This window comes from Geotrypetes seraphini, chromosome 7 (assembly GCF_902459505.1).
Source record: "Geotrypetes seraphini chromosome 7, aGeoSer1.1, whole genome shotgun sequence".
Taxonomy (NCBI): Eukaryota; Metazoa; Chordata; class Amphibia; order Gymnophiona; family Dermophiidae; genus Geotrypetes; species Geotrypetes seraphini.
The window spans coordinates 8,814,237-8,827,524 of record NC_047090.1 but is presented as its reverse complement, the minus strand read 5'-3'; the positions used below and the strand labels follow the sequence as shown (position 1 = coordinate 8,827,524).

The 13,288-nt window shown below is 42.6% G+C and overlaps 1 protein-coding gene across 2 annotated transcripts in view; it reads left to right on the top strand.

Moving 5' to 3' along the window:
- Positions 1 to 215: 215 nt before the first annotated feature.
- PRDM4 (PR/SET domain 4) overlaps positions 216 to 13,288 on the top strand; it is a 33,090-nt gene continuing 20,017 nt past the window's right edge. For both annotated transcript variants that reach the window (XM_033950701.1, XM_033950700.1), the window contains exons 1-3: positions 216 to 410; positions 4,088 to 4,206; positions 10,159 to 10,344. In XM_033950701.1, the coding sequence (XP_033806592.1) occupies positions 403 to 410; positions 4,088 to 4,206; positions 10,159 to 10,344 (313 nt within the window). In that variant the 5' untranslated portion in view covers positions 216 to 402. The remainder of the gene's footprint in view (positions 411 to 4,087; positions 4,207 to 10,158; positions 10,345 to 13,288) is intronic.

The window sequence follows — 13,288 nt, the reverse complement described above, 5'->3', positions numbered from 1 at the left end:
TTAACTGTATCCATGCCATCCTATTGTAAGCTCTCTGGAGCAGGGACCGTCTGCTAGCCCTATAGAAATAAAGAGCTGGGTTCTGTGGTGGGTCGTCACCCGCTCCCCCCTCCGCGCGCGGACTCAACCATGTGTCGACTAGTGGGGGGGGGGGAGAGAAACCTTCTCAGCTCTTTTCAGCGCCCGCTCCGACGTCACTTCCGGTTTCCGGCGGAACTAAGGGGAGCTGCGGAAGGCCCGAGTCGCTTGGCTTTGGCGGGTGCGCGCGAGGCGGGGGAGGGACGCGGCACTGACAGCCCTTCCCCGGAACGACGAGAGGGCCGGTCCCCCCCCTATGTCTCCCCCATTGGACTCTCTGGACCCTCCACTGCCAACTGCAGACTAGGCGGCGACCCGGCCGACATGGAGGGGTAAGAGGACACCACACGCCTGAGCTGACATCGGGGCGTCAAAGCCCACTTCCCCAATGAATATGCATGAGGTCTATTAGCATACCATGAAAGCAGTGCATGCAAATAGATTGCATGCATATTCATTGGGGAAAATCCGGAAAACCCGACTGGATTGTGGCCTTCGAGGAGGGACTTTGACATCCCTGCCATAGTGTAAGGTCCTGGAGAGCCGGAGCCAGGTCAGGTTTTCAGGATCTCCACCATAAATATGCACGAGATAAATTTGCATCTCAAGGAGGCAGTACATGCAAATCCATCTCATACATATTCATGGTGGAGATCCTGAAGACCTGGCTTCGGCTCTCGAGGACTGGAATTGCCTACCCCTGGTTTAGTGGAAGGCCAGTGAGAATCAGGTTGCATTAGTCTAGTCCAGTGATTCCCAACCCTGTCCTGGAGGAACACCAGGCCAATCGGGTTTTCAGGCTAGCCCTAATGAATATGCATGAGAGAGATTTGCATATGATGGAAGTGATAGGCATGCAAATTTGCTTCATGCATATTCATTAGGGCTAGCCTGAAAACCCGATTGGCCTGGTGTTCCTCCAGGACAGGGTTGGGAACCACTGGTCTAGTCCAGGGGTAGGCAATTCCGGTCCTGGAGAGCCAGAGCCAGGTCAGGTTTTCAGGATCGCCACCATAAATATGCACGAGATAGATTTGCATCTCAAGGAGGCAGTGCATGCAAATCCATCTTGTACATATTCATGGTGGAGATCCTGAAGACCTGGCTTCGGCTCTCGAGGACAGGAATTGCCTAGCCCTGGTGTAAGGCATCGGTGGAAGCAAAGAGATCATTATAAGTGCAGAATTATCAGACAATGTGTTCTTATGGGATTGATAGTTCAGAGAAAGAGGGAAAAGAACTATCTTGATTCAAGCTAATGGTCCCAACAAGGATCCAAGTTTCAAACACTGAAATCTCCTGTTTGTTGTTTGAGGCAGGACCTTCTTTCCTTCTGCTTGTGGGATTGATTACATTGTGAAACTACCCTCGTTAAGAAAGGAAGTGGAATACATTTTTCAATTGACTGTACTGTATTAGTCTTCTGGCCTTAATTAGTTTGCAATTAGTGCAATTGCTTTTTACAAGCATAAAAGCAAAATCAGTTAAAAAATATATCTGTTTTCTGTAGAAGTTCAACGCTATTTAATTTATATATTTAGATTAATTTACTACCTTCGTGAAGAAATTCACTCGTCAGTGTTTTGCTAAACGTTCCCAACTTTCAAGATCTGACTATGACCGTTGGAAAGCAGGGACTCTATTCCTCTTTGGTTTGTAGTTCAAAATTTGGGTGTAGTTTTAAATGATAGATTGTTTTAAAATCATAGTTGAAGATTGTGAGGGCAGTCCTATATAAGCTCTATTTCTTGTGGCGTTTTTTTTTTTATTGCAGGAGGATTTCAGAGTTGTAGCACAGATAGGATAATACAATTCTCTCAGTTATTGCAATCCACTTGTTACGTGCATAGCTGACCCTATTCTATAACTGGGTACACATTTGCACGCCCAGCTTTAGGCTTAGAATTTGGGGGATGGTGCAGTGGTTGTGCCAACCTTAAAGTGTATTTACTGACAGTGAGAGGCTTTTAGCATTTACTAGAATTGTCCGGGGCTGCCCTGTTTAGGCATTTAGGGCCAGATTCTGCAAACAGCTATAATCGGTGGCTGCCGACAAAAATGGCGCCAATCGTGTATCAGTCGTGCTACACCGCCGTTTGCTGAATTGCAGCTTCCGTTAAAGGTAGGCGTCGGTAATGTAGCCAAAGTTTTAAAGGTCTACATTACCGCTTTGTAAAAGAGGCCCTGAGTTATTAAGAGAGCTGTATTTGATTGAATTTTTGTTTTATTTGCTGGCTTTGTTTGTTGCTTGGAAATTAACTTCATCTATTTATGCTGTTTGGTTTTTGTTCACACTGAGTAAAGCACTAAGCCATGTGCTATGGTCTGATTTTACACTGTTAAAAAAACACTGTGTGTGATATTGTGAGGGATGTTCTTGGAATGTTTGCAAAAAAAAAACCCCACACCCACTTCTTGCTTTATTTGTTGAGATTTTGTGAATTGAATAAGAACCGAAAAATTTTGGGAGAGGTGAACTAAAATATCATTAGTATTGAGCTGATGTTTGGTTTTTCTGCGCGCAATGCAGAACCCGGCATGTCTCACAAGTTGCACTTTTATTGATTTTCTTTCAATCAAAATAAGTTACAGCCTCCCCCCCTCCCCCGACACAGACACTACAGGCTTAAAATTGTTTGCAATGCCTTAGGCCCATACAATTGCATAAAATAATCTTTCTGCTTTGATGGGGGATGATTTGGGGAAGAAAATGAAGAGTGAGGGGACGGCAATGAATCTTTGTCCCTGAATCGCTCTCTAATTTCCCTTACCTCTCTTTCCCTACACCCTAGTGGACCAGTACCTTCTCTCCCTCTTCACCCACCCTTGTAACCCACCATCTCCCCCCCATCTCCTTTGTTTCCCTACCCTCGCAAGTAACGCAGAATCTCCCTATCCCGTGATCCAACAACTCCCCGCTAAAGGTACAGCTTCAATGTTCAGTGGCTGGGAGGGGAGAGAAGGCGCACAAAACCCAGTCTGCCACAGGAAACATGGCTATGCTACAGCTGAAGTTGGGCTCTTTCCCTGGGTTGCCATGGTCAGCATCCTTTCACTTCCAATGTCCCAACATAGCTTGAAGCGGTAAGAAAAAGCACATTGCACTGGACATCGATGGGTATGTCTTGTCGTTGGACCTGTTTTTGGCATAAAACGGCTGCCTCGGGGTCAATTCAGAAACACTGGAGACTGGAAGCATTCATTTGCACCTAAATCTCTTGATAGCTGCACTTGTTTTGGCATTTATCACGCGATTGGGTCTTTCACTTTTCCATTTCTTCTTGTCTGGTTTTCTCTTTTTCTTGCCCTCTTTCTGCGTCTCACATCCTCCAGGTCTTCTGCTTGCTGAGTTCTGACGTTTTCAGTCTGGGCAGCCAGATATCCTCTCAAGACGCAAGAGTAAAATTAGGTTTCTATTGATTGTTCTGTTCCTTTTTTTTTGTTATAACTTGCCTCGGGTAGTTTTGTGGCGGTTGTAAATACATTAAAATAATTTCCTGGAACTGCCTTAGAGACGCACGTTAGAATTGGTTTATCTGATTGCCTCTCTTTTTAAATTATTCATTTAGACAAAATAATTGGGGATGACCAGGTTGAAGGAAAATATAGATTTTTTAAAAAAAGTTTTTAAGGTTAAATTGAGTAAATCTTCAGATTGAATTGAAAGCTCCGGGAAGAAGTGATTTTTTTTTTTTTTTCTTGAAACCTTCGGGCTCCTTTTACAAAGATGCGCTAGTGGTTTTAGCGCACTCTAGCCGCTACCGCCTCCTTTTAAGCAGGCGGTAATTTTTCAGCTAGCACGCGCTAATCTTGTGCGTGCGCTAAGAACGCTAGCGCACCTTAGTAAAAAGAGCCTTCATGGTGGTTTTATTTGTAAATTGCCTTTTAAGGGACTATGTTTTCCTGGTTCATGGCACGTGGTTATTGCATATTTTGAAACTTGGTACTTTGGGGTGCTTCTGAAGGGGATCCTAGATGCAGATGTGCTGACATTTTCTTTCTTCCGCAGGATGAATGAGATGAATCTAAGTCCAGTGGGGATAGAACAGCTAAGTTCAGGCTCCGTCAGCAATGGGAGCCACTTGGGACTGAGCAGCTCACCTCCTCCTAATGCCATACCTGCACCAGGTGAGTTGGAGGGGCAGGGTTTCCTTTTAAAGAAGCATCATTCCCTATCTGAGAACTTATTTACAAACCATCCTAGTCTCAACTAGAGAATGACATGGGGACAAATTTTTCCCCGTCCCATCCCGGAGAGTTCTTTTCAAGCTCTGTTTTTATCTGCACAAGCCTCAAATACTTTAAATCAGGTGTTGGAGGCTTGTGTGGTTAAAGCAGAGTTTACAGGAATGGGACAGGAACAAAACTCATGGGGACGGGGACAAATTTGTCCCTGTGTCATTCTCCACACTGCACCACTCTAGAAATCATAATGAGGGTGAAAGTGAGCCAAGTATAGGACAATCAAGCCCTTGTGACATCACTGATGAGGTTGGCTCTTATTGGTGGAATGAGGCACTATGACATCACAATCTCGGCTCTGGTTACCAGAGACGAAAACTCTTCACACTATTCAATTTTCTATACTGTTCTCCCAAGTAGAGAATGACACAGGGACAAATTTTCCCCCATCCCCTTGGAGCTCATTTTCCCGTCCTGGTGAGTTCTATTCGTGCAAGCTCTGTCCTCATCTGCACGTGCCTCAAACACTTTAAAATCCTAAGTGGTTGAGGCTTGTGTGGTTAAGGCAGAACTTGCAGGAATGGAACAGGGACAAAACTCGTGGAGACTGGATGGGGAAATTGAGGTCCTGCGGGGACGGGGACAGATTTGTCCCGGTGTCATTCTCTTGTCTGAACCCATTGCCCGGAGCAAGCTAACCATTTGTTTACAATTCCCCCTCCCTCTCCCCACCCACCCAACAAAAAAAGGTTTTCTGCATTTGCTACTTCTAAATGTTTTAAATTTGGGGCTCCATCCAGAGTATCTCTGACACTTGCAACCAAAGTTGGGCTTGGGAATTAAACCCAGATCTCTCCGAAAGTGGCTCAGAAAAGCACTGCCTAGAATTAAGAACATAAGAAGTTGCCTCCGCTGAGGCAGACCAGAGGTCCATCTCGCCCAGCAGTCCGCTCCCGCGGCGGCCCATCAGGCCCATTGCCTGAGCAGTGGTCCCTGACTATCCCTAAAACTACCTCCACTCCTATCTGTACCCCTCAATTCCTTTATCCTCTAGGAACCTATCCAAACCTTCTTTGAAGCCTTGTAACGTGCTCCGGCCTATCACAGCCTCCGGAAGCGCGTTCCATGTATCCACCACCCTCTGGGTGAAAAAGAACTTTCTGGCATTTGTTCTAAACCTGTCCCCTTTTAATTTCTCCGAGTGCCCCCTTGTACTTGTGGTTCCCCATAATCTGAAAAATCTGTCCCTGTCTACCCTTTCTATACCCTTCAGGATCTTGAAGGTTTCTATCATGTCTCCTCTAAGTCTCCGCTTTTCCAGGGAGAACAGCCCCAGCTTTTTCAGTCTGTCAGTATATGAGAGGTTTTCCATACCCCTTATCAGCTTAGTTGCTCTTCTCTGGACTCCCTCAAGTACCGCCATGTCCTTCTTGAGGTACGGCGACCAGGCCTGGACACAGTATTCCAGATGCGGGCGCACCATTGCACGATACAGTGGCAGGATGACCTCCTTCGTCCTGATCGTGATACCCTTCTTAATGATACCCAACATTTTGTTTGCTTTTCTTGAGGCTGTGGCGCACTGTGCCGACGCCTTCAGAGTTGTGTCTACCATCACTCCCAGGTCTCTTTCAAGGTTACTTACCCCTAGCAGTGATCCCCCCATTTTGTAGCTGAACATCGGGTTCTTTTTCCCTACATGCATGACCTTGCATTTCCCTACGTTAAAGCTCATTTGCCACTTTTTGGCCCATTCTTCTAGTGTCGTTAGGTCCCTTTGCAGATCTTCGCAGTCTTCCATGGTTTCTACCCTGCGGTAGAGTTTGGTGTCATCCGCAAATTTAGTAACTTCGCAGTTTGTTCCCACCTCCAGGTCATTAATAAATATATTGAACAGGAGCGGTCCCTGTTAATAACCTGAGTAAATGAGTCTCAGGGAGGACAAGAGAACTGGCATTAGTGAAGAGACGAGGGCTGAGGTCCTTAGGGTTTGGGCATCACAAGATTGTTAGAATATTAATGAGTACTGTTTCAGTAGAATACGTGGATGGAAGCCAGAGAGAGGCACAAACAAGGAAAGAAGATACAAAAAGATAAAATTCAGCTGTGCAGTGATTTCGAACCTTGGATAGCCAGTAACGTGCTTTGCAAGTGTTTTGCAAGACGAGCAAAACATTTTATTAAATTGTAACTCGATAATCGAGCATTGTCTTGCAGTACGAGCATGTATGCACACGTCACGTCATCAGAACCCACAGTTGAAGCGCGCACATCTTATGCTCTGCGTGGCTGAACGTAATTAAAGTGTCAGGCCCAATTCACCCATTGCTCAAGCGCTCACAACATACAGTGTTTTGTATTAAAGTTTCTGAGTTGTAGAACGAATTGTCTCAGTTTCCATTAGTTCTTATGGGCAAATTCACTTTGATATACGAGTGCTTTGGATTACGAGCATGCTTCCGGAACAAATTATGCTCGCAAACCAAGGTTTTACTATATACACTTCCCCCTCCCCATTCGCGGTTTCCCTACTCGCAATTTCTTTGGGGGGGGGAGGAGGGAAACCCCCCCATATTTTTGTCTTCCCCCCGGCATCCCGGCCTTACCTGGTGGTCTAGCTGGTTTTCGGGACAGGAGTGATCTTCCTACGCTTCTGCCCCGTGCAGATAGCCATCAAGAGACTACGGGAACACCCCACAGCCATTTCTTAATGGCTATCTGCACGGGGCAGGAGCGTAGGAAGATTGCTCCTGCCCCGAAAACCAGCTAGACCACCAGGTAAGGCCGGGATGCCAGGGGAAGGCGGAAGGGAGGCAGGGGTGGGTCAGAGCCGGATATTCGCGGTTTTTCGCCGTTCGTGGTCCGGCTCTGCCCCTATCCCCCCGCGAATAACGAGGGAGAAGTGTATATATCTATATAAGCTAGTAAAGTTTATGCATTTTTCCAGCTGCCAAATAACTTCTTTTGAATTGTTTGTACCGTGGCACAATTTTGTTTATTAGAAGAGGGCTTTTAAATTTGGGCAGCCTCTACCCACAGCCTAGTTTCCATCAGAAAGCATTTCCATGTGGTCCTTTTTTCTTGAAAATGGTCAGCCTGCCTTAAGCAGTTAGAAGGAGGAAACTGGATCATCTAATCCACCTTCCTCTTAACTGTGTAAGTTAAAGAAACCTTTGTTCCAAATTGATTTCCAAAAATTCATAATGTATGGGCAATGAAACAATAAATGATCTAAAGTTCCTGCTTCCAGATGACAATGCCAGCATCTATTAGACAAAGAACTATCTAGTTTTTGCAACCTAACAGGGGTCCATAACGCTCTATGCAACAGAAAAAACCAAGTTTGTCTCATAGATGCTGAAACCGTACATTTCATCCTCCGAGACCAAATTCGTGGCCATTGAGATGCAGTAATTTCATGCTTAATCTCAATGCTCCAAATATCTCTTAAACCAATTTTTAATTTCTTCTTAGTAAATCCATTTAATAATTTATACCACTGGGCGGCCTGATGACCCAAGAAGTCTGTCTGAAAACAAAGAAACTCCATACTATAATGATTATTAAGGTTTTTCCAATCAGGGAACCCCGTCTGAATGGCATGCTTCAGTTGCATCCATCTAAAATTTTCTGATTTATTAAGTCCAAACTTATGTTGCAACTGTGAAAATTCAAGCATAGCATCATTAGAAATGACATCATCCAATATACGTATTCCTGCTATCATCCAGTGCTTCCAGACAAGTCTTTCTCCGCCAATTTGAATCTTGGAGTTTACCCATATAGATTGATTTGTAAATTGGAATAGTTGTTAAATTGCTTACATATCATAAAGTTTTCCATGTATCTGCTAGTATTCTATTGTTTTTACTATAATTAGGCATTTTGATACTGAGAACATGGGACAGTCGCAATGGAGACATGAGTTGCCATTCTATCCATAACCAATCTGGGAGTTTTTCCATGAGTTCTGGGAGGATCCAATACATACCATGACGCAAAATATAGGCTTGATGGTACCTATAAAAGTTTGGAAAATTTACCCCTCCCTCTGAAATTGATCTTTGTAAAGATACCAAAGCTACTCTAGGAGTTTTACCCAGCCAAATAAATTTTAACAGAATGCTATTTAACTTTTTATAAAAGGACCCTTGAAAATATACCGTTAACATGCCCAACTGATAACAAACCACAGGCAAAATCATCATCTTAATAGTTTGGACTCTCCCCCACCATGAAAGGTGTTAAGGATTCCATTGCTCACACATTTCCGTAACCTTCTGCAATAACAATTTTTCATTTATTTTCATTGTTTCGTCCAATGTATTTTTAATCCAAATGTCTAAATATTTTATTTCATCTTCCTTCCAGAGAAAAGGAAATGAATCAAACAAACCTTTTGTACAATGTACATTGAGTGGAAGAACTTCTGATTTAGACCAATTTATCTTATAACCTGAAAATTTCCCAAAATTCTCAATTAATTCAAGTAAGCAAGGAATGGTTATCTCAGGATTTCTCAAATAGAGCAATATATCATCCACATAAGCTGAAATCTTATATTCCCGATCTTTATGAGGAATACCCTGTATCTCCTCTGTCTGTTGAATAGCTAATAACAAGGGTTCCAATACAATGTCAAAAAGCAGAGGAGATAAAGGACAGCCTTGTCTAACTCCCCTCTGCAACTTGAAAACTTCTGAAAAATTATTATTAATATATAATTTAGCAACAGGAGAGCTATACAAAGTTTGAACCATTTGAACAAATCCTGATCCAATACCAAACCACTCCATCGCTTGATACATAAAGGTCCATTCAACACGATCAAAAGCCTTCTCTGCATCAAGAGATACAGAGAAAACTGGGTCTTTTAAGGCTTTGGACAAAGTCAACATATGTAATGCAAGCCTAGTGTTGTTAGAAGAATGTCTTTGAGCAACAAATCCTGTTTGGTGTATACCAATAATAAAAGGGAGAGCTTTAGCTAAACGAATAGCCAAAATCTTAGCTAAAATTTTCCCATCAACATTAATTAAAGAAATAGGCCTGTAATTGGAAACCAGTGTGGGATCTTTATTTGGCTTTGGCAAAACAATAGTTAATGATTCAGCCATGGTACCCGTAATATATCCTTTAGTAAGTTGAGTCTGATATAAATTTAATAAATATGGTAACAGGGTAATTTGAAATGATTTATAAAACTCTACAGTAAAACCATCTCCACCTGGAGCGGATCCAACTCTAAGGGACTTCAATGCTGTTTGCAATTCGTTTATTAATATTGGCTTTTCTAAACTTTCTTTTATATGCTTAGGAATTTTCGGTCCCGTAATTGACTCTAAAAATTTTAAACCATCTCTTTCCTTATCCAAATAAGGCTCAGAAGAATACAGGTTTTTGTAAAAACTTAAAAATTGTTTTAAAATCGGTCCAGTTTGAGAATAACTATTTCCCTTTTCGTCTTTTATCATCGCTATTTTTGTTTTTCTTTTTTTAGCTTTTAGATAATTTGCCAGTAATCTTCCCGCCTTATTTGAATTTCCATAATACAATGCTTGTTGAGAAAATAAATCTTTCCTAATTAACTTAGAAGAAATTTCATTATATTTCCCTTTAGCTTTCAAGAGGTCTTGTAATGTAGAATATTCCCATTTTTGAATTAATAAAAAAAAAGAAACCTTTGTTATGGACATGCATTCAATGGTTTGGAAAGCTCAATGCGTTGGTAAGTGCGTTACATCAGGTTGCAGGCGCTCTGTTCTCATAGCTAAATACACTGGAAGATTTGGATGAACTGCTCTGAAAATGCAGGACATAATGTGCAATTTTGAAGATCTAAATAATGCGTTGTGAATTTGGTGAACACTGGCTGAATCTCATCATGCTGTTTTGCAGGATTACCTGTGGCAATTCCAAATCTAGGACCTTCCCTCAGCTCCTTGCCATCAGCTTTGTCTCTGATGCTTCCAATGGGTATCGGCGATCGAGGAGTGATGTGTGGTATACCAGAGAGAAACTACTCTTTGCCTCCACCACCTTACCCTCACCTGGAGAGCACCTACTTCAGACACATTCTTCCTGGTGAATATCGCTGCCTCAAGGGACAGGCGGCCTTTGGTCAGATGTGTTGATTTCATTAAAGTAACTAATAGAATGAGTACTTTTCTCTACATTTGTTAAAAGAACATTTCAGTTACCAATATTTTCAATATTCCCTTAGTAAAACTTAGTAAAGATTAGGAAAACATTAGTTCAGAGGTGTCCAATGTCGGTCCTCGAGGGCCGCAATCCAGTCGGGTTTTCAGGATTTCCCCAATGAATATGCATTGAAAGCAGTGCATGCAAATAGATCTCATGCCTATTCATTGGGGAAATCCTGAAAACCCGACTGGATTCCGGCCCTCGAGGACCGGAGTTGCCCATCCCTGACATAGACACTCTAATCCAGGGGTCTCAAAGTCCCTCCTCGAGGGCCGCAATCCAGTTGGGTTTTCAGGATTTCCCCAATGAATATGCATTGAAAGCAGTGCATGCACATAGATCTCATGCATATTCATTGGGGAAATCCTGAAAACCCGACTGGATTCCAGCCCTTGAGGACTGGAGTTGCCCATCCCTGACATAGACACTCTAATCTAGGGGTCTCAGTCCCTCCTTGAGGGCCGCAATCCAGTCGGGTTTTCAGGATTTCCCCAATGAATATGCATTGAAAGCAGTGCATGCACATAGATCTCATGCCTATTCATTGGGGAAATCCTGAAAACCCGACTGGATTCCGGCCGTCGAGGACCGGAGTTGCCCATCCCTGACATAGACACTCTAATCCAGGGTCTCAAAGTCCCTCCTCGAGGGGCCGCAATCCAGTTGGGTTTTCAGGATTCCCCAATGAATAATGCATTGAAAGCAGTGCATGCACATAGATCTCATACATATTCATTGGGGAAATCCTGAAAACCCGACTGGATTCCGGCCCTCGAGGACCGGAGTTGCCCATCCCTGACATAGACACTCTAATCCAGGGGTCTCAAAGTCCCTCCTCGAGGGCTGCAATCCAGTCCGGGTTTTCAGGATTCCCCAATGAATATGCATTGAAAGCAGTGCATACAAATAGATCTCATGCCTATTCATTGGGGAAATCCTGAAAACCCGACTGGATTCCGGCCCTCGAGGACCGGAGTTGCCCATCCCTGACATAGACACTCTAATCCAGGGGTCTCAAAGTCCCTCCTTGAGGGCCGCAATCCAGTCGGGTTTTCAGGATTTCCCCAATGAATATGCATTGAAAGCAGTGCATACAAATAGATCTCATGCCTATTCATTGGGGAAATCCTGAAAACCCGACTGGATTCCGGCCCTCGAGGACCGGAGTTGCCCATCCCTGACATAGACAATTTCAATTTCGGTATTGAAACCAGCCACACAATCCATATTCAGCCTTATTTTGGTTTCGGTCAAAAACACATCCTTGAGAATTTAAAAACAGTTCAACTAATCCAGGGGTCTCAAAGTCCCTCCTTGAGGGCCGCAATCCAGTCGGGTTTTCAGGATTTCCCCAATGAATATGCATGAAAGCAGTGCATGCAAATAGATCTCATGCATATTCATTGGGGAAATCCTGAAAACCCGACTGGATTGCGGCCCTCGAGGACCGACATTGGACACCCCTGCATTAGTTGAACTGTTTTTAAATTCTCAAGGATGTGTTTTTGACCAAAACCAAAATAAGGCTGAATATGGATTGTGTGGCTGGTTTCAATACCGAAATTGAAATTCAGTTGACCTCTATTGGGAATTATGGGAGAATTACTTAAAAAGCATTTAAAAATCACTCTGTGTGTATGTAAGTATGTATTTTTTTGAGATTTCTTAATCACCTTCCCCTCCCCCTTTTACAAAACTGTAGTGTGTTTTTTTTAGTGCCGGTCGTAGGAATTCTATGGCCAGCGCTAAAAACTGCACTACGGGAGTTGTGAAGAGATTCACCTAGCATAAAACTTACAATTTTGTTAAAAGTAAAAAGACCAAATATAAACACAAAAACAATGAATGAGGCAGAGTTAAAATCAGTAAATTGAAACTTATTTATTGAAAATTATTCAGATCCCGCCTATCTACTTAACAGCACTGGAATTCAAATGAGGGAGACCTAATAAGCACAAATCAGACATTCAAATAACATGCTGTTGATATGACACTGGGGTTAAATCCAGATATTAGATGGTGACCAGATGGGTGGTACAGAGTGCTTTGGGATAAACAGATGGAAAGCTAAACTCAAGGCAGTTAAACAAGTTATAAGGAACTGATTTACTTAGTGTACAGTATATGGCAAGTTAGTCCTGGTGCAGAATGTCATAGGTCATACATAGGTGTCAGTCACCCTATTAAAGGCTTGGATTGAAGGACCAGACAAGCGGAGAAACTTCGCTTTCTCAGAGCTCTGTAAGGGTCTGCTGCTAACACATATTAATAATAATAATAATAATTTATTCTTATATACCGCCATACCCAGCGAGTTCTAGGCGGTTTACATCAGTTAACTTAGGATCCGCGTTGAGAGCAGATTTAACAATTTATCAGCTATATAACAAATTTAACCGAACTTGATAGAGGAGGGAGGGAGAATGGGGGAGGTCGGGAAAAGAGTTTTATATTAGCGAGTTTTATCCTGCAGTAAGACATTTTTAACGTCCATTACATAATATTATTATTTACTTTCAAACCTGAAAATAAATCAAAATATTTAGAAAAAAAATAAACATCATATCTTAATCACACACTAGTCCTCAAATTGGGATCCAGAGTAGAAATTAAAGAATATATTAACAAAGAAAATCACTTAAACTGCTACTGAAAAGAGAGCTAATTAATTATTGCATGGGTACAGACGTTTCGAAGAAAAGAAAGCAGTCAAGTGAGCTGGTTCTACAAATACAAAGAAAAGACCCCCTATCCGAGTCTCTCGCTTTCTGTACAAGATGATATGCTTGATAATAATGAGTAAATTTTATAAATAAATAAAAAA